A 19,962-nucleotide genomic window follows, 5' to 3' on the forward strand; every position below is an offset into this window, starting at 1 on the left:
CAAGGACAGTGCTCTTGGTCAATCCAAAATGTTAATTAATCTAAACCCAAATGTTTAAGAATGTAAAAGTGAGGTTTTGTCTTTAAGAGAATATTTATATATATATGTGCAGAATTATTAGGCAACTAAATGAAAAAAATGAACATTTTCCCATCTCACTAGTTTATTTGCAAATGTTACAGTGAGAATAATAAAACAACTCAAAATGTACACTGTGTAATTTTGAAAATGTAAAATGTGTCAAAATAAAAAAAATTTTTTTTTAAAAATCAGTGACTAATATAGCCATCCTTCTTTTCAATCACTGTCACAAGCCTTCTATTCATGGAGTCTGTCAGTTAACTTTTTGTGCAGCATCCTTAAGGCCTTTACTGGCTAGCCATGCAGTGGAGTACTTTGATGCATGTGATGGAGCATTGTCCTGCATAAAAATCATGGTCTTCTTAAAAGATGCAGACTTTTTCCTGTGCGACTGCTTCTAAAAACTAACAGTAGGTTTTGGAGTTGATTTTCAGGCCATCTTCAACCTGAAGAGGTCCAACCAGCTCATCTTTAATAATACCAGCCCATACCCACCTCCACCTTGCCGGCGTTTAAGTCGAAGTGGAGCTCTGTGTCTGTTACTGATCCAGCCACTGGCCCATCCATCTGGTCCATCAAGAGTCACTCTCATCTCATGAGTCCATAAAACCTTTGAAAAATGTCTGTTCAGATATTTCTTGGCCCAGTCTTGACGTTTCAACTTGTGTGTTTTGTTCAGTGGTGGTCGGGTTTCAGCCTTCCTTACCTTGGCCATGTCTCTAAGAACTGAACACCTTCTGGACACTCTGGGTAGGTTGCAGTTCAGGAGCATGGCAGCACTGGAGGATAATGGGTTCCTGGTAGCTTCACGTTTGATTGTTCTCAAATCTTTGGCAGTTAACTTGCATCTTTTATGCTCAATGCGTTGCTTGCAACCCTGTTGGCTATTTGCAACAAAACGTTTGATGGTTCTGTGGTCACGCCCCAATATCTTTGCAATTTCAAGAGTGCAGCATCCTTCTGAAAGACTTTTTACAATTTTTGACTTTTCAGAGTCCATTTAAATCACTTTTTTTTGCCCATTTTGCCTGAGGGAGAGAAGCTGCCTAATAATTATGCACACCTTTATATAGAGTGTTGATCTACTTAGGCCACACCCTCACTCATTATGCAAATACAGATCACCTGATACACTTAAATCCAATAAGCACTCAAGTTTATTCATCTTGAAGTTGGAAAATATGCGTAAAAAATATGATATGGCCAAAATACCCACTTGCCTAATAATTGTGCACACAGTGAGTGTATGACTGTTTACATAAAGAACTTAAATTACCTGTTAAGAACATAATTTCCAAATTGTCTCCAACTAACAACTTCAATCAAGAATGATAACCTGTTTTTAAAAGATGGTGTGCATAAGAACAAAAAATCAAACAATTACACTTACTAGACACTTTATTAGGTACACCTTGCTGGACTTTTGCCTTCAAAACTGATTGACGTCTTCATGACAGAGATTGAACAAGGTGCTGGAAACATTTCTCAGAGATTTTGGCCTGTGCTGACATGATAGCAGCTACTACAAATATGTTGGCTACACATCAGTGATGCAAATCTGTCATTTCACCACATCCCACGGGTGCTCTACTGGTTACTGTGGAGGCCATTTGAGTACAATGAACTCATTATGTTCAAGAAAACCAGTTTGAGATGATTTGAGCTTTGGGACATGGCGCGTTATCCTACCTCGTTCATGTCTGACTTCTGATATGAACAAGGCATTTCTAGAGTCAGAACTGGTTCATATCAGTTGTTCGTGGTTGTTCAAGTCAATATGTATGTTTACAACTATATACTCTATGTATAGTCCACTAATAGAAAAAAGCATCCACAGCTATAAAAGTGCAAAACCTTCTGCACCAGGCGACAAATAGGAGGCTTGTAAGTTGACCAGTGAACTCCCCACACACTACGACAGCTGAGTCTGATTGCACAACATCCATAACACATTTCCATTTCTGTTGCAATTTTCATGTAGGCTCATGCTTTCAAGCTAGCTTCAGAAGCTGAGGAATGAGCTCTTTTTTGGTCCCGAAGCCTGACGTGCCTGGGCCTGTCTTCTCAGCATCCCCCTCAGTCCCACTGGTTACCATAATTGCTGCAAAACCACTAAACTACTGTGAACTGCATAATTAATTTGAGCTTGTACTGCAATAACTTATTAGTGATGTGGTTTTGAACTTTTTCATTACCAAAATACACAAATCAGTGTAACTTATATGTCAAGCGCATGTGTAAAATTCAGAGTGGCTTTATTGGGTGTGCCTGGACCCCCACTCACTGGATATTTTCTCATTTTACACCACTCTCTGTAAATACAAGAGATGGTTGCGTGGAAAAATCACAGTAAATCAGCAGTTTCTAAGATACTCAGACCAGCCTGTCATGCACCAGCAACCATAACACATCCAAAGTCACTGAAATCTTCTCTTTTTTCCTATTTCATCATTTGATGCTTCAGCAGGTCATATTGAGCATGTCTGCTTGGCTAAATCTCTTGAGCTGCGGCCGTATGATTGGCTAATTAGGTATTTGCTTTAACAAGCAGTTGAACAGGTGTACCAGTGACCAGTGATAGAAAGTAACCAGTGAATGTGGATGCCTACTGCCAATTTGTGCAGTCATCGTAAATATTAGAATATGTTCAGGACAAACTTGGAAAGACATTTTTGAGCCATTGAATAACCAAACAAATATTGCAAATTATACTGTGCTCTTACATAATTTATTAAGACTAATTTCAATATGGATGTTTTTTTATGTTACACAAGTGAAAAGATTTTTTTATTACTAGCTGTGAAAAAGCTTAATACTGTGCATGTACGAAATGTACTCCTTTCTTTTTTATGCAGTGGTTCTGACAGATGTTGAAATAATCTTAATTCTCTAAGTGCATGTTCAGCAACTTATATAGTTAACATTTGACCCAAAAAGAGGGAAATGAAACTTCTGGTGTCAAACAATAACAAGTGCAGTAACAACAGGGGTTATTAGCATTCAGCACTCCTGATGATCAATCTGCAAAAAATGGACATAAAAATGTTCCAATTTCTCAGTTCTCATTTCTTCTCTGGCATTCCTGTTCATCACTAACGCTCTGTGTCTGTGCCAGTCCATTAAACGTAAACTGGAATCCCTGATAACAGAAAATCAATTCAGTTCAGTTTTATTTATATAGTGCCAAATCACAACAGCAGTCACTGTTGTCACAACCTCAAGTCACTTTGAATTTGCGGTCAAAATATTGAAAACTACACCGAACGTGTCTTGGTTGCTATGCACTTACAGGTTTGTATATCTGAAAGTATTGTGGCCCATCTGATCTGTGGATCATAAAAGTACAACTTCACACACAGACAGGAGTGACTCAGTCACTAAATTATTTAAACATTATTGAAGTCCTGTCATGCTTTCAAGATATTCCAATTCCCATATATTATTTCCACTTGGGTGTTTTATTGAAAATATGCTTTCGTTTAAATGTCATATGAATCTTCCCTTGCCTCCTGCAAAGAAGGAATGTGAAACTGACGCCCTTCAGCCACTTATTTGGCACACAGTGTTTTACACATTACTGACAGAGCTAGGTATATTATACCCAATATAACATGAGTATCTTCCTCTTTAACCCCCCTCCCCAAAGGAGTTGTTTTACGTCTTCACAAGCCACCCGGTGGCCTCATATAGGCATACGGATGAGTGATGAATGCTCTGAACTTATATTATAGATACCCGGGATGTACGAATTTAAAAATGGTGAGCTGAGAGACTTTAAAACTGATAAGTATTTGTTTTGTTTTGTTATATAATTATTATTATTATTATTAGTAGTAGTAGTATTATGGTTTATGCTATTTGTATATGCACAGCATATTGTGAACCCAGGTTTTATGTTGAAGTGCATTATGGTAAATGGCCTGTATTTGTATAGCGCTTTTACTAGCCACTAAGGACCCCAAAGCGCTTTACACAACCAGTCATCCAGTCATTCACACACACATTCACACACTGGTGATGGCAGCTACATTATAGCCACAGCCACCCTGGGGCGCACTGACATTATAAATAAAGGTGCTATGGTATTAATGAAGTTCCTTTTCCTTGTACAAAAGAGGGCTTATATAACGACACAAACAAAATTAATTAATTTTCAAATCATTAATGTAAATAATGATATTGGTCCAAAATTCTTCACACCCTTGTGCTTTTAGCTTAAATATTTGTAAACCCGATCCGTCCTACAGGGTGTCGTGGTCTTTTTTGGTTTATGTAAGTATTCGCCCCCAAAAAACCTAGTTAAACAGAATTAAAATTAAAACCAACTTAAAATTATCTACTTAGCCTTGTCAGAGCTGTTAAAAGAAGGCTATTACTTAAAGTCACATATTTCCATATCCTCCCAATGACAGGCTAATTTAATGTACTTTTCTCTTGCCATACTGACTCATGCTGACTCCCATACTTTGCTATTACAGTCTCTAAGTGACCCCTTATGGGGCAAGGAAGAATCACTTTTTTCTCTGTTGTATTGCACAGTGCATCTGGGACTGTGCAGTGACTTGTATGCTGCTCACGTATACACTGATTAGCCACATAACATTAAAACCACAGAATGGACAGCTACAGTGAAAGAAGACGCTGATCATATCATAACACTGCAATGTTCTGCTGAGAAATACTGAGACCTGCAATTCACATGGATGTTATTTTGGCTCCCCCTGCAGGCCTTAAAAACAGCCAACGTGGAAGAGCTAAAAAGTGCAGTTCCACTAATGCCCACTTGAAGCTGACTCAAAAAGAAAAGCCTCATAGACTCCCAGAACCAGAGGATGATTTAACAGATTGTTGTAATGCATGTGCTGCCTTAAAATACAGTGATAGTTGACAAAGCTATAAAATTATTAGTCTGTCAGAGTAATTTATTAATCTGATAGTCCAGCAACACATGCAATAATTAAAATCAGTCAATCACCTTTTATGGTATCACCTTTAATCAATATTAGAGACTCCTGGTGACCTTTTACTGCACTACAGTTGAGAGTGTGTTGACATATGTCATAACTGTGTGGTAGGCTGCCTATACAGTGGCTGACAAGAAAAGAGTGCAAAGGGTGCAGAAGCATCAAAAGCAGAGCAAATACCTCAGGAAACCACTTCTTTTCTTGGTTGGAAGGACATTAATGCAGGTTTCTAACACCGGCAATACTCAGTTTAATTGCCCAGTGCAATAACTTGATATATATGTGACTTTAGTATCTTGTCAATTTATTGCTGTTTATGGCCTCCCCATCTGAGCTGTTTTATTACGTTGTTGCTTCTATATTGTCTGTTTCATTGTGTTTTACATGTCTTAACATGTCTTCAGATGTAGCACTCTGAAATTTCGCCGTACAGTATCTGTGCTATGACAACAAAAATTAATCTTTTTAATTTTTCATAAAAAACAAAAACAAAACTAGTATACATGTCTTGCTTGTCCTGATGCATATTTTATGGTACGTGTGTTAGTGTATAGTAGCTACAACTGTAGGCACAGGGGTCAAAATGAATAAATAAAAATAGTAATACATATGCAAGACTCGAGAAGGCCGAGAAGTGTTGATGTTTCAACCAAGAGACAGACCGCGCTTGACAGTTTCCGGGTCTGAGCGCGAGGAAAGGATGGGCGAGTTGTCGGTGTTGTTGTTGTTTGTGTGTGCGAGGTCAGCTCATTTTAAACGCTCGTAACTTCTGTATTTCTTAAGAAGACCTCCCGAAACTATTTTATCAGAGTATCATGTACTCAGCAATTTAGTATTTGACTCTGTCGGCCGGGCTGTAATCTCGTTTTGCTAACTTATTAGCCAAGTCAAGCTAACTGACAAAACACACCAGTAATGTTCCCGGAAATAAGCGTCGTGACCTTCAATATAAAACGCACAGCGACACGACAGAAGTTAGATCGTTTATTTTGAAAATTCACAGAAAATTTGACTGAACGTTCTCATTTTTGTTGTGTCGTGCTTGACACTAGTGCAACTACTGTAGTTGCACGCGTTTAGCTACGTTGTCTATAACAGTCGTTATATTCTATAAGTAGCTTTGAGAAATCTGACTTCACCCGAAATTTGACGGGTTTTTTTTTCATTAGCCGACAGCTGTAGCATGTTAGACGCGTGTGCGGCTTTCTAGGAGTCTTCCAGAAAGAGTTGTCGTCGGGCCTGTTCAGGTTATTTCCATCACTGCCATTGGCTAACAAGTTTCTAAAGAGAAATGTCACTGGAGGGCTATGAGAGACATCTGGACTCGATAAGCTCGGATTTGAGCAGCGGGTCTGTGGTCAGTGAGCGATCAGCTTTAGCCCATTTTAATGGCGAAGAGGAGAAGTTGCATTACATTCCTATCCGGATCCTGGGGAGGGGGGCGTTTGGTGAAGCGACTCTGTACAGAAGGACAGAGGTAAGCAGGGTATCAGCATAGCCTGATTTTGTTCTCGTGATTTATTGGCATGGTTTTCTTCATACCTAATGCTATGTGAGGAAATGCCTTGCTAATATATTATGACCTGCAAGTGTCTTCTATTAAAATTGAATGCCTCACTGTTCTCCTCTGTGCACATCCTTGGTATTTCTCACTGTGGCTCTGAGAAATTCTTGGGTGAAAACAAGATGAATGACTCTCTCATGCATTGCCTGTTAGTCCCTTTGTAATATGTATCTGCAAGATTAGCTGCTATTCTAATAACATCTTGAGACCTCTCTAATTGAGGCTCTTATTTATTTGGTTTGTTTCCCTATAGGATAACTCTCTGGTGGTATGGAAGGAGGTCGACCTGAACTCACTTTCAGATAAGGAGCGCAGAGATGTCATGAATGAAATAAGCATCCTCTCCATCCTGGAGCACAAAAACATCATAGCCTACTTCAACCATTTCATGGATAAAAACACTCTGCTCATTGAGTTGGAGTATTGCAATGGTAAGCCAGTGCACTGCTAACCTCTGATGATCTGATTGAGGTTAGTTTGGGTGTTGCTCATCTGTGACCGGGTGATAAATTGTCCTGTCATTGCAGGCGGAAATCTGTATGATAAAATCGTCCAGCAAAAGGGGACACTGTTCAGCGAGAAGGTATGAATGGACTATGACAGGCTGTTTATTTTAAACAAAATTGTTATGTTCTTTGCTGTTCTATGTGAATCTTGAACATGTTTTCTTCAGGTGGTCATATGGTACCTGTACCAGATTACTTCAGCAGTGGCCCACATTCACAAGGCTGGGATCTTACACAGGTAGGATGTTCGTGCTCTGACTGAATGTATCCGGCAGATGATTTTCGCAGATGAAACAATATTTTTTTTCTCTCTTTTTGTAAATGGCAGAGATATCAAAACTCTCAACATTTTCCTGACAAAGACTGACCTTATTAAGCTGGGCGACTACGGCCTCGCAAAGAAGCTAGGCTCCGAATTTTCCATGGCGGAGAGTGTAAGTTGTGGCTCCCTCCCCGACATCTCTAAACTGGAGGCTACGATTAAGGAAATCTCAACAGTTGTTAATCATCCGTTCACTCTATTTACACTTGGTGTAGCGGGAGTGTGGTTCTTAGATTTGTGCCTGTTTTACATAGATTACTTAAACATAGATTCCAAAGATAAACTTGTTCTGTTGCTTTGTAGCTGAGGCATAGCTGAGTTTAGATTATCTTAGCAAAAATAGCACACATACTGTAAATGGAAGCGAGTAGGTGTATATGTTTAGCATTCATTAGCCACCTTGCTGCTGTTTACTAATGAGACTCTGCACTAAATGCAAGTGTTTACTGAGAGTTTGCTTTGCAGATACATGCCAGGGTGGTATAGTTTATGAATCAAGTTGAGATAACATGTTTCACTAATGATCTTAATGCACCATTTCCTTCCTTTGTATGTCCAGTGTGTGGGAACTCCATATTACATGTCACCTGAATTGTGCCAGGGAGCAAAGTACAACTTCAAATCCGACATTTGGGCCATGGGTTGTGTACTTTTTGAACTCCTAACACTTACAAGGACATTTGATGCTACGGTAGGTTTTCAGGCTTTCTGGTAGCGAGCGTAAATTCTGGATTTTTGACTCGAGAATGTGTTTATCATAATGTTTTTCTTTCTTTTCAGAACCCTCTGAATCTCTGTGTGAAAATTGTCCAGGGCAACTGGACTATGGAGTTGAACTCGGATATTTATTCATCTGCAATAGTGAAACTTGTGCATGAGTGTCTCGATCAAGTAAGTGAGAAGAACAATCAGAGTGTTGTTTCGAGTTTAAAAACAAACGTCTGACCCCAGGGATAACACTGTGGTTAAGTAAAGAGCTGATTGATATCACTAACCCTTGTGATCTTTCAGGATCCTGCAAAGAGGCCCACCGCTGAGCAGATTCTCGGCCAGCCATTAATTTCCTCCTGCCGACAGTAAGAACGCTTCGAATCCTCATATTGCCTCATTATAATAAAAATCTGCCACTCATTGACAGCTTCACTGTTTAACAGGGAGCTTGAAGAGCGAGTTTGCCTGCTAAATTCAGCCATGAAGAAACCAAAGTGAGTTCATGATTCCTCAGCTGTGTGTTCACCATCATAGAAGCAGGCTCGACATCTTTCCAACATGATTTAAATGATTTGTTGTGCTTGTGCAATAGGCTGAGCACAGTGAGCGAGAGTCCTGTCGCGGTGGTTACTCAACGCTCGAGGGATGTGTATTACTGGGGTGGAGGGAAGTTCACTCCTCAGAAACTAGACACGTTCAAAGCAGGCAGCAGTGCCCAGTATGTGTGTGCAGGAGAGAACCACTTTGCGGTTGTGTCAGTGGAAAAGGAGCTGTATACCTGGGCTGTAAGTATTAATCCATCGTTCTGTGGAAGACATATTTGATCTGGTTTTTGCTGCACTACAGGGAACTTTTTCCACCCTCAGAATGTACAAGGCGGGGCTAAGATGGTGGGCCAGCTAGGGCACGGAGACCAGGCCTCGTATCGGCAACCAAAGAAGGTGGAGAAGCTGATAGGGAAGGCTATCCGACAGGTGGCATGTGGGGCTGACTTCACTGCCTGTGTCACTGGTAAGTGAAGAGGATTCCTGCTAAGGCCTGATTTATAGTGCTGTGGTAAATGTTTGCAGTAGCTGTAGCATAGCCATATAACACTGCACCCTAACTGAAGCTGTATCCTGATATGCAGTTTACCAAAACTACATGTCACAGTGATGTAGGTACCTTAATGTCACTCACTGGTTTGTGAAGTCTGCAAACAAGCTGTCCTGCAGCTGGCAGTGTTGGGGTCATTACACAAGATAAATAATGTGTTACACGTTACTTGTTACTTTTATTTAAAAGTAATGCAGTACATTATTTAATTATGATTAATTTTGAGGACACAGAAACTCCTTCAGCATGCTGTCTGTGAAGATGCTTGCAAAGAGTCAAAGATGTTTCTGTCCTGCATGCAGTTTCCACTTTACCATCACACTCTTATCCCTTTGTGCAATAAAACGAAGAGTAATGTCCATATCTGGCTGTTTGAGAAACTGCACCTCCATGTTGGCCTGGTTTTTCAGCCTGCCACCCGGGTTGCCACTTGAGTAATGCAGACTGCAGTGTCTGTATATCAATTAGCACAAGGACAGTGCCTGGAGTATGTTGTGAAGTCTTTTGTTTTAATGCATTTCAGTAAAAGTTAGTGTTGTTAAACAGTTAAATGCAGACACATCAGCACATAGAGTATAAATGTAGCGTGTGGTGTTACCCACCACAATGTAGGCTCTGCAAAGGTTCAGCACAGCACTACAAATGAAGCTGAAAAAAGAAAACAGGGTCTGTAAAGCCATCGAAAATTCCTCTGCCTCTTTTGCAGATGAAGACCAGATGTACATGTTCGGGTCGGACTATTATGGCTGCATTGGAATCGAGGGCGAGCTGGGCGTGGAGATTCTGGAGCCAGTTCTTCTGGAGTTTTTTGAGGAGCGACCGGTGCGCCAGGTTTCCTGTGGAGACAACCACGTGGTGGTGCTGACTCAGAATGGCGACATCTACTCGTGGGGCGTAGGAGAGTATGGTACATAGAGTTGCTGTTTTTAGCTGATGTTTGTAAGCATCTACCAGATTTCCTTCTTTGACTTTCATAATTGTAGCCAGTAGGTGGAAAAAGTGTCACTTAAATGTACTGCATTTTAAGATTGCATCTCATCTTTAATCTCTTTTTATTTATTTTTTTCACATGGCAGGACGTCTTGGCCTGGAGTGTGAGGATGATTTTAATTCTCCTATGCAAGTAAGACTTACTTCAGTGTCTTGGCAGAGGCCTCTCAGGAGCTGGTTAAATACAAATGAATTTAATGTTACATCTGCTGTTTGTTTGTTTGTTTGTTTTCAGGTGGAGATTCCTAAAGGTGCAACTATCTCATCAGTGTCGTGTAGCAGTGATGGGACTTTCTTTTTGACCGAGATGGGCAAAGTCTTGGCATGTGGAAACAATGACTTCAACAAGCTGGGGCTGACTCAAGGATTCTCTGGAATCAAAAACCACCCCGGAGAGGTAGTTAGCTGTATTTAAAGTACTATAATAATAACAGTCTTGCGCACCGCTTTGTGCAGCTGTGCTTATAAATGCCTTTTTCTTTCTTTTTCTTTCTCTCATGTTTGGCAATCCAGAGTTACCAGGGGATCCCGTACATCACCACACTGACCTTGGTAAAGCAGCTGTCTCACTTCAAGATCCGGACCATAGCTCCAGGGAAGACACACACAGCTGCCATTGATGGTACAACAAAAAATAGTTATTATCATTTCTCTTCTAAAAAATAACTGTGTCAAAGAGGTTTCGTTCATATGATTTTTGTCTTTGCAGAACGTGGTCGTCTGATCACCTTTGGCTGCAACAAGTATGGGCAGTTAGGCGTGAAGGACTTTAAGAAACACCAATGTGTCCAGGTCCTTGTTGGCCCGTTTGGAGGGAAGATAGTGACCAAAGTGTCTTGTGGAGATGGATTCACCATTGCAGCCACAGAGGGTAAGAGCATGTGCACTACTGTGGTTCATGTATTGCTAACTATTATGATATTTATATCAAGTATTTGTTTGTTTGTTTTTTTTCCTCCTCAGAACAGTATGACATAATTTTTTTTCTTGCAGACAATCAGATCTTTGCCTGGGGAAACGCAGGAAATGGGAGACTCGGGATGCCTGCTGATAAAGGATTCGGCTCTGAGGTTTGCCCCGCCATGCCGAGGCCAATATTTGGTTCCCTCCACCACGTCCCAGACCTTTCTTGCCGTGGTTGGCACACCATCATCATAATGGGTCTGTCTAGAAAATCACTGCACAGACACCAACAGAAGTTATTTCATAAAACAGCTAATTAATGCCCGTTTTTTCTAATTTGTAGAAAAAGTACTCAACTCAAAAACCATCCGCTCAAACAGCAGTGGACTGTCGACCGATAGGGGTAAATACGTTTGTTGACATTTGTGTTCTGATTAATTTTGTTTTCTTGAAAGTTAATTCGTGTGTGTGTGTGTGTGTGCGTGTGTGTGTCAGGGCTGGCCCATGAGGAATCTCCATCCACGTCCATGGATCTGGACATCGAACTTGGTGCCGAGACGGAGTGTCGCGACAGGGGTCTTGGGGGTACAATGGAGGTTAATACAGAGGATTGCTTCCTGGAAACTCCAATGATGTTGATGGCGAATCAGACCGGGGACAGCTCCTGCCCTCTGTGGCTGAGAAAGGTTTGTTACTGTGGAAGCACAAATAAATAAGGAAATCTTGATTTTTATTTATTTATTTTTTTATCTTAATTTTGTGATGTTCTCTTCCAACAGGAGCTCGAAGATGCAGAGGTCATCCCGATACCAGACAACTCGGAGCCTCTCACTCCAGGCCAGCTCTCTTCCTTCTCTAAGAGTGTTACTTTACCGTATGAAGAACTGAAAGAGCTTAAAGCAGCTGCAGCAGCAGTCGGCAGCATGAAGGACCTACCGGTAAAGCAATCAGCTGCTGTTTAAATACGATTTCCACTAAGCACTCTTAATAAAGTGGCTATATTCACTTTAAATTCTCTGTGTTGGCTTTACAGACAAAACGAATGAGCTGTGATAAGGTGAACGGACTGGAGGAGACTGATGGCTTGGCAAAAGGAGAGTCTTATGGGTGTTGCAATTCAAGTAGTGAGCTGACACAGGTAACATACTCAAGAATCCGAAGCGTGAGTAAATGCGGCATTCACCGCAGTGCTTCGATGACAGTAAACCCTTTTGTTGTGGTTTTTTGCAGCTGCGAGAGACAGTCGCCCGTCAAGAGATGAGAATCCAAATGCTTGAGAAACAGGTGATTGTTTTTGGTTTATGTTTCAAATCCAGTGACCTCTGAGCTCACTTTGATTGTTGTGTTTAAATAACACCAAGCACACATCTCTGCTGCCTGTAGATCAGTGAGCAGCGGCTGGAGAATGAGAGGCTCTGGGCGGCCATCAATCGTTCTGCGCTGCAGGGAGCAGTATGCGACAGTAATGGAAACCATCCCTCCGCTCGTACGCCCATGGATGGAGGAAGAAGAAGAGGCGGGCTCACAAATCACGGAGGCCGATCTGCTGGGGCCAGCGTGTGAGGCTTAACGCGCAGATGTCCTGGCCATGGGTGAAATGTCAAACCCTCCTAGCACATACTGAGTTGAGCAACGTGAGGTGGACGGGCAGCAGAGACGTCATCCTCATTTCCACTCAGAGGTTACATGACAGATGTTAGCACAGTGCTAAGTTTCACGATTACATTTTATTGCATAGGTGTAATAATGTAAAGATGCATCGCACACGCTCAGTGCAAGCCAGCCTGATCCTCCAGACAGGAAATGTTGGCTGGATTCAACAAGAAGCATCAGACCTTAACGCCTGGGAGAGACAATCTGGTCATAGTGTTACACTGCCACGTGCAGCAGACGGCAAGTCTGCACATTTGGTGGTGGTTTTGTTCCGTTTTGGTGACGCTTCAGTCCTTTAGTGCCTCAGAAGTTAGTATTTATCAAATACCAGGTAAGGCTAGCTTATGCAAATGTATCCAAAGTGTATGTATATGCAAAGGGTTGTCAGTCTGTATGCTGGCAGCTTCTTCCAAAGTAAAAACATAACATGTACATCATGTTTTGTTCCACTTTTTACATTTTCATTTCTTCTGATATTCCTAAAAGGTGAAAGCGCTAAACAGAACTCAGCCTCTAAACCTCTTTTGGTATTTATCGCACATTTTAGCGATTGCAAACTTATTCGAATTAATTCATGCAAACATATACATACAGCTTAAATTGCATGTTTTATTGTTGTATTAAGAGCACTTGTGTGAAGCAAAAAAACTACTGATTCTTTTTTTCTTTTTCTTTTTTTTAAATACGAGTTAGTTTTCCTGTTTTCTTTGTGACACTGAACACTTGAACAGTTTGCGTAAAAACAATTGTGGTCTTTCAAACATTTATTCTGTAGTTGAACATGAAGCTATAACATTTTTCTTTCTTTGTAACTGTTTTGTCTCTGATGCTTTTTGAAATTTCCTCATTTTTTGTTTGCAATTTTGTCATTTGTGAAAACAAAAAAGTTTATATTTCATTTTTCTTTTTTTGTAGCTCTGTTGAATCCATTTATTCTCATGTTATGAGCTGTGTGTGTGTGTGTGTGTGTGTGTGTGTGTGTGTGTGTGTGTGTGTGTGTGTGTGTGTGTGTGTGTGTGTGTGTGTGTGTGTGTGTGTGTGTGTGTGTGTGTGTGTGTGTGCGCGCGCTCACATGCTTCAAATATCAACTGTGTAACTCCAGAGTATTTTTTTTTTTAATGTTGGGGGAAAAACATCATACATTACAGAGTGCCTTAAGCTATTAAATCTTGAATTTGTGCATATATGACTGCTGTGCCTTAAATTGTTTTGTTTTTTGTTGTTGTTGTGTGTTCAGTTTTTAAAAATACGGTTTACTTTTGTTTTTCTTTAAATAGTTTACTAAATACTGCTGGGATGCAACGGTTGTAAAAAAACAAACAAAAAAAACTGTCTATGCTTTGTGTACAAGCCATAAATAAAACTGTTATCTTTCATTCTGAGTGTACAGTCAGCAGTTACCACACTTTATTGTGTTACTATTTATTGATGTCAACATTTCTGCTTTAAGAACATGAATTATATTAGACAATAATGAGGGAAATATTGAAATGGCAGCAGATGAATAAATTCTCCAAAGTGGCCGATCTAATAAGTGACACCATCATCATAACAAGGTGACTTTTGATGTGCTGACGCTCACAGATCTCAGGCTCGCTGTCAGGGGAGGATTTCTTGATCCGTTTTGGCTGCGATGTGCCAGCTTGGAGACGAGCCTGAGGCAGACTGCTTAGGTTTCCCTGGCAGTTTTGTGATCTGTTCTTTTTATTTAAAACCTGGACAAAAACAAATACAGTTCAAAATAAAATCCAGTACTCATAACAAGTCATGAGTATATCGAGGGGGAGAGCTTAGGTTTAGTAGTTTGGAGACAAAGTTAGAGAAGAAAGACTGAGATGGTTTGGACATGTGCAGAAAGAAAATTGGATATACTGAAAAAAGGATGTTGAATAGAAGGGAAAAGAAGAACACCACAGAGGATGTTCATGTATAGAGTGAAGGAGGACATGCAGAGGGTTGGTGTGATAGAGGATGCTATAGATGCTAGAGATAGGGTGAAATGGAGACAGATAATCTGCTGTGGTGACCCCTAAAGGGAGCAGCTGAAAAAAGAAAACGACTTAAACTTCGTTATACCTTAGTTATACCTGACTACTACCATGTTGAACCCCCCTTTTTTGCCAACAGAACTGCCTTAAGTCTTCATTGCATGGATTTAACAAGGTGCTAGGAGCATATTTGGTCCATGTTAACATGATAGCATCACACAGAACATGGTGCATTATCCTGCTGCAAATAGCCATCAGAAAATGCGGGTACACTGTAGTCATAAAGGGATGGACACAGTTAGCAACAATATTCAGACAGGCTGTGGCATTTTAATGATAGTTGGTACAAAGAGGCCCAAAGTGTGCCAAGATTTTTTTTCCTTTTGTTGATGCAAAATCCTGACCCTACCAAGTGAATGTAACAATATAAATTGACTGATTTTGCATGTTTTCTTTTTTTTAGATAAATTATTGTCAAATTTCGGTGACTGTGCAATTTGTAGCCTCAGTTTCCTGTTCTTAGCAGACACGAGTGGCACAGGATGTGGTTTTCTTTAGCCCATCTGCCTCAAGGCTTATCGTTTTCAGAGGCTCTTCTGCATACCTTGGTGGTAACAAGCAGATTTTTGAGTCACTGTTACCTTCCTGTCAGCTTGAGGCAGTCTGGCTTGTTCCTTGAGCTTTAGCATCAACAACTGCCGCTCAGGTTTTATCACTATTCTCTGTAAACCTTAAAGATTGCATATCCCAGCAGACCAGCAGTTTCTAAAATACTCAGACCACCCACGTTCCCAAATCTGATGCTCAGTTTGAACATCTACAGGTTTTCCTGCCCATGAGCTGCTGCCATCATGACTGGCTGATCATATATTTGCATTAATGAGCAGCTGAGCAGTGTAGCTGACAAAGTGTTCGGTGAGTGATCATGTTAGTGTCTTACCTCTGGACTGTTGTTTCTAGTGTGTTTTCAGGAACTGCTCTATCTGGGATCCTTTGGTCCTGTTAGCGTACGAGTTGAAGACTTGCCGGCATGAAAAATTCACCTTCTCACATATTCGGACGTGCTTCTCTAATCTTTCACTCGCAAACTTTCTGTTGCAGACTTTGCAAGGAAAAAGCTGGAGGCTGACTTCTGTGCTCTCCATGAGCACGAGCTCTCCCTGTTGTGGTCCACTCCATTGTGAAGGTCTAGATGGAAGAGTCGAATCCCAGAGCTGATTTCCTCCTGCCCCTCTGTGGTTTCCTGTATAAGGAGTTTTCTGCAGATTCACCTGAGGCACATCACTGTACTTTATTTTTTCTATTTCTCCACCAGTACCACAATCTGTCCCATCTCCTCGTTTTCCTCTGGTATGCTCTTTCACATTGTGCCATCTTGATTTGTTCAGTTCTCCACTCACTTCTTGTTTGCTGGATATGACCTTATAAGTGCCTTTATTTCCTTTCCTGTTAGGCTGAATAGTTTCTGAATCGTCCTGCTGTTCTTCCTTTGTAGTCCTCATTCTGTCCTCAGTCCTCTGATCTTGTTTGAGCCTAACTTGCTTAAAATCATCATACCTTCTGTCCTCCATCACTTTATCTGTGCCTCGTGCTAGCTCTCTAAACTGGAGCTCAGACATTCTGGTATTAGTTTGAGCTTCTCGCACCTGAGCTCGTCCTCTGTTGTGTCCCTCCTCCCTACTCGTTTTCTCATTACCTCCAGCATAGTCAGCGCTGGCCCTCTGGAGCTTTTGTCTTATTTTTAATTCAACTTTCAAGAGCTTCTCCTGCAGCATGAGCTGTTTTGCATGGATTGCTTTGGTCATCTGCAGCTCTTCACTGGGCAGTCTGTCTGACAGTGAGGCTACGGTGGTCTCTGTGATGTCATGTGAATGATGCTCCTGGGGTAACAAAGGGGCTACTGGTTGAGTAGAAACTGTGATGTTTTCAAAATCATCCAAATCGAGTGAAACCTGAGGCCTGCTAGGTCTTCTATGGCTCACAGGCTTGTTTGGAAATGGATGATTTACTGCATCTGCTTTCCTATTAGGCACGCCACATCTTTCCCCTGCAAAGTTGTGGTGCCCCTGAGGAGTGTCTCTTCTTCTATGTGTGTTCATGACTTCATCTGTTGTTACAGATCATAAGCTGTTGTTCCACAGATTCAAAGATACCTGAATCCACTATATGGGGTCCTTTTATTGTATAATTTCTGTGCAAAAAGCAAGCAGAAAAGGGAAAGGGTAAGGCTTGTACAATATCACTGCCCCAATTCCAAAAAAGTTGATGTATAAAAGCTTATTTAAAAACAGGATGTAGTAATTATCTGAAAATCTCATAAACCCACATTTTAGTCACAACAGATCATAGAAAGCATATGACATGTTTGAACTGAGATAATGTTATCAAATAGCAGTTTTACTGTTTCATAAAAAAATATTTTCGCATTTCTGAAAAAGTTGGGATGAGGCAACAAAAAGTCGGAAAAGTAAGTAAAAAAGAAATTCTTGAAAAACATTTTTTAGTTCATTAGATTTATCTGCAAAAGCTCAGTAACACCACTGGGTATAAAAAGATTTTAGAGAGGCAGGCTTTCTCAGAAGTAGCGGTGGGCAGAGGTTCACCAATCTGGAAAGAAACTGTGTCTGCATTTGAAACCTTTCAATATCATATCATATACAGTACATATTATCATCAAAAGATGCAGAGAATTTGGGGGAAATCTGGGGAAAAAATAGAGGGACCATTACGCTTGTTATCAATTCCAAATTTTAAAAGCTTTCAGCTCTGAGGGCATGGGGGTACATTTATGCCTATGCAATTGGCAGCTTGCACATTTGAAAAGGCTCCATGCTCAACCCTGAAAGGTACATACAGGCTTTATAGCAATGTATGCTTCTCCATGTGGTTCTTTTGGAAGGAAGGCCTTGCATATTTCCAAAAGATGATGCTAAACCACATACTGCATCTAGTACAGCAGTACTGCATCCACGAGCTGCCAAACTGGTCTGCCTGCAGCTTGGACCTTTCACCAAATGAAATCTTAAACGAGTGAAGAATGGGATGACGGCCAGCCTCTCCCAAAATTTCAGCAGCTCTAAAGAAATGTTTCTGCCATCACCTTTATTAAATGTTTCTTTTAGTCTAGGACTAGGTTTAATCCATGCTTGTAAAACAGGCTATAAATGCAGGGGGAAAAAACCTCAAGTACAAAGGTAATTAACGCACTGCTTTAAAAATATCTGTGTTACAGTTCAGTTTATCAACAGATATTTAGGCTTAATTTGGCGCATGGTGAGATGGTCAAATGCTTCAGAAAGAGACAAGCATGTTTATTTATTTATTTTTATTAAAGTGTTTTTAACGGCACAAGATAGGTTTTGTTAACTTTTTAACAACAAAGACCATAAATGTGCGCTCGACTAATAATTCAAAAAATACCGATATGTTCATGTCTTTGTCTGCAATAACATTTATTAGATAAAAAATAGAATCCAGTTTCAGAAAACTCTCATAAATATAATCTGCTATCTACTTACCAGCATACCGATGTATATTTTCCTTAAAAATCCTGTCCTTCCAGCGTTTACATTTGTTGCCTAGATACAAAGCTTCTCGGTTGTTTTCTGATTGGTCCGGTAAACAAACACCACTTCCTGTAATCCTCTGTTCCAGCTCAGTAGGTGGCGATAATGCAATTAGGAACTCAAAGAAGAAGAGGAAGAAGAAGTGGCGTCTCGTATGTTTTGAATTTGCAGTAATTCGGAACTGGGTCGGTGTTTCACGGCTTCTGGATAAAATTCAGGTAAATTAAATGATAGCGAGTTTTTGCGCAGTAAAGTAGCAGTAATACTAAGCTAGGTGCGCTATGTATTATTTATGTTGGCATAGCTTCAGTCACCTGTGATTACAAATCACCTTTAAGCATTAAAGGACTGCCTTTTTTTTCTTTTTTTTTTAAGATCCGTTATGGCCGATGAAGACCTAATTTCAGTGGATTATGAGATTTTTGGCAGAGTGCAAGGTGTATTTTTTCGGAAATACACGCAGGTGAGTTTGACATTGTCCCTGTATTCCTATGATTACCATTTTCTTACTATTATGACATCTCTTTTGCCCTCCACGATCTCAATAATAATAATAATAATCCCTTTTGCTTTTTTTTTTCCTTTCAGGCAGAAGGGAAGAAACTTGGCCTTGTTGGCTGGGTCCAAAACACACCAGCAGGAACAGTGCAAGGGCAGCTACAAGGCCCACGCAAAAAGGTGAAGGAAATGCAAGAATGGCTGAGATCCACTGGGAGCCCCAAGTCACAAATAACCAAGGCAGAGTTCAAGAATGAGAAAGAAGTTGACAGCCTAGAACATTCATCTTTCAACGTAGTAAAATAACTGTGCCTTTAATATTAACTTATGCAGATGTTTTATTTATTTAGTCTTTTTTGTTTTTACTGGTTGGAATTTAACATTTAAACTGAATGGGAGGAAGAGGTGTACTGCATTCGTTTGATCTCCTAAATGTTCACGGAATATGTAACAACATTAATAAATGGGAACTTCCTTCATTGGGACTCACATTGTCTGATTTTATTGCAATAACAGCAGTGAAGGAATATTCAACTCAGTCAGCTTTAACATGCCTGGTTGTGAAGGACCTATACTCTGCATTTAAAGTGGTTAGCGGAGGTGGCTACATTGTTCAAATTTTTTTTATTTTTTAGAAGCCTTTAACAAAATTATATTTGTTCTCATGGTCATGCAAACAGGCACATGTGTGTGCTTGCCTGTTTTCAAAAGAAAGCTGTAATAATAACACCTTTTCAGGGTTCATCAAAAGCTCTTAAAGACTATTTACGCATAAGGTAACATAAACTATTTTGCTAAATTATCAAGATACTGATACAAGCTCAGTTATTCCAAGGACAAACACCCTGATATTGTTGGGTCTTCTGGTTTAAGATAACAGGTAAACGCCACACATGCCAATAAAGTGGGTAGGTCAGCAAATAATTTGACTTCATGTTGGTATGAAAAACACAGGTGTATCTGATGTGTCTGTGCAGACTTACTGGCACACTTGTACACAAACGGGGCATTTAAAGTTATTAATAAAATGTGTTTTTCCACTGTAACTTGATGTATCGAGACATGTTAGGATGATGTTGCAGGCCTGGCCACTCTTGAGTTTGCTTGAGTTTTATCCATAT

The 19,962-nt window shown here is 40.3% G+C and overlaps 3 protein-coding genes across 3 annotated transcripts; 2 read left to right on the forward strand and 1 right to left on the reverse strand.

The window, feature by feature from the left end:
- The first annotated feature begins 5,722 nt into the window (after positions 1 to 5,722).
- nek9 (NIMA related kinase 9) lies at positions 5,723 to 14,176 on the forward strand. The gene is made up of 23 exons (XM_086275921.1): positions 5,723 to 6,522; positions 6,863 to 7,040; positions 7,137 to 7,192; positions 7,283 to 7,353; positions 7,444 to 7,549; positions 7,997 to 8,128; positions 8,218 to 8,328; positions 8,449 to 8,513; positions 8,592 to 8,642; positions 8,741 to 8,933; positions 9,015 to 9,159; positions 9,950 to 10,150; positions 10,320 to 10,366; positions 10,469 to 10,630; positions 10,747 to 10,855; positions 10,943 to 11,104; positions 11,227 to 11,394; positions 11,480 to 11,539; positions 11,632 to 11,822; positions 11,916 to 12,074; positions 12,170 to 12,274; positions 12,367 to 12,420; positions 12,520 to 14,176. Exons 1-23 carry the CDS (start codon positions 6,337 to 6,339, stop codon positions 12,697 to 12,699), a joined length of 2,892 nt encoding a protein of 963 aa, XP_086132047.1. The 5' UTR covers positions 5,723 to 6,336; the 3' UTR covers positions 12,700 to 14,176.
- A 190-nt stretch (positions 14,177 to 14,366) lies between these two features.
- Positions 14,367 to 18,521, reverse strand: LOC147307380 (uncharacterized). The gene is made up of 3 exons (XM_086275925.1): positions 18,296 to 18,521; positions 15,718 to 16,968; positions 14,367 to 14,504 (listed from the first exon to the last, which is right to left on the reverse strand). Exon 2 carries the CDS (start codon positions 16,874 to 16,876, stop codon positions 15,734 to 15,736), a length of 1,143 nt encoding a protein of 380 aa, XP_086132051.1. The 5' UTR covers positions 16,877 to 16,968; positions 18,296 to 18,521; the 3' UTR covers positions 14,367 to 14,504; positions 15,718 to 15,733.
- On the forward strand, positions 18,402 to 19,320 carry acyp1 (acylphosphatase 1, erythrocyte (common) type). Its single transcript, XM_086275926.1, has 3 exons — positions 18,402 to 18,561; positions 18,719 to 18,806; positions 18,932 to 19,320. Exons 2-3 carry the CDS (start codon positions 18,726 to 18,728, stop codon positions 19,145 to 19,147), a joined length of 297 nt encoding a protein of 98 aa, XP_086132052.1. The 5' UTR covers positions 18,402 to 18,561; positions 18,719 to 18,725; the 3' UTR covers positions 19,148 to 19,320.
- Positions 19,321 to 19,962: the final 642 nt, after the last annotated feature.

This window comes from Aulonocara sp. 'chitande type north' Nkhata Bay, linkage group LG19 (assembly GCF_057382095.1).
Source record: "Aulonocara sp. 'chitande type north' Nkhata Bay isolate Kocher_YH1m ecotype deep benthic linkage group LG19, A_spYH_male_GT1.1, whole genome shotgun sequence".
NCBI lineage: Eukaryota > Metazoa > Chordata > Actinopteri > Cichliformes > Cichlidae > Aulonocara > Aulonocara sp. 'chitande type north' Nkhata Bay.

Bases quoted from the DNA above. Each gene is read 5' to 3' on its own strand.
- nek9 (XM_086275921.1), top strand. From the start codon at position 6,337: ATGTCACTGGAGGGCTATGAGAGACATCTGGACTCGATAAGCTCGGAT. The intron at 12,075-12,169 runs GTAAAGCAATCA...TTGGCTTTACAG, and splicing joins GCAGCATGAAGGACCTACCG to ACAAAACGAATGAGCTGTGA. The intron at 12,421-12,519 runs GTGATTGTTTTT...TGCTGCCTGTAG, and splicing joins TCCAAATGCTTGAGAAACAG to ATCAGTGAGCAGCGGCTGGA.
- LOC147307380 (XM_086275925.1), bottom strand. From the start codon at position 16,876: ATGAACACACATAGAAGAAGAGACACTCCTCAGGGGCACCACAACTTT.
- acyp1 (XM_086275926.1), top strand. From the start codon at position 18,726: ATGGCCGATGAAGACCTAATTTCAGTGGATTATGAGATTTTTGGCAGA. The intron at 18,807-18,931 runs GTGAGTTTGACA...TTTTCCTTTCAG, and splicing joins TTTTTCGGAAATACACGCAG to GCAGAAGGGAAGAAACTTGG.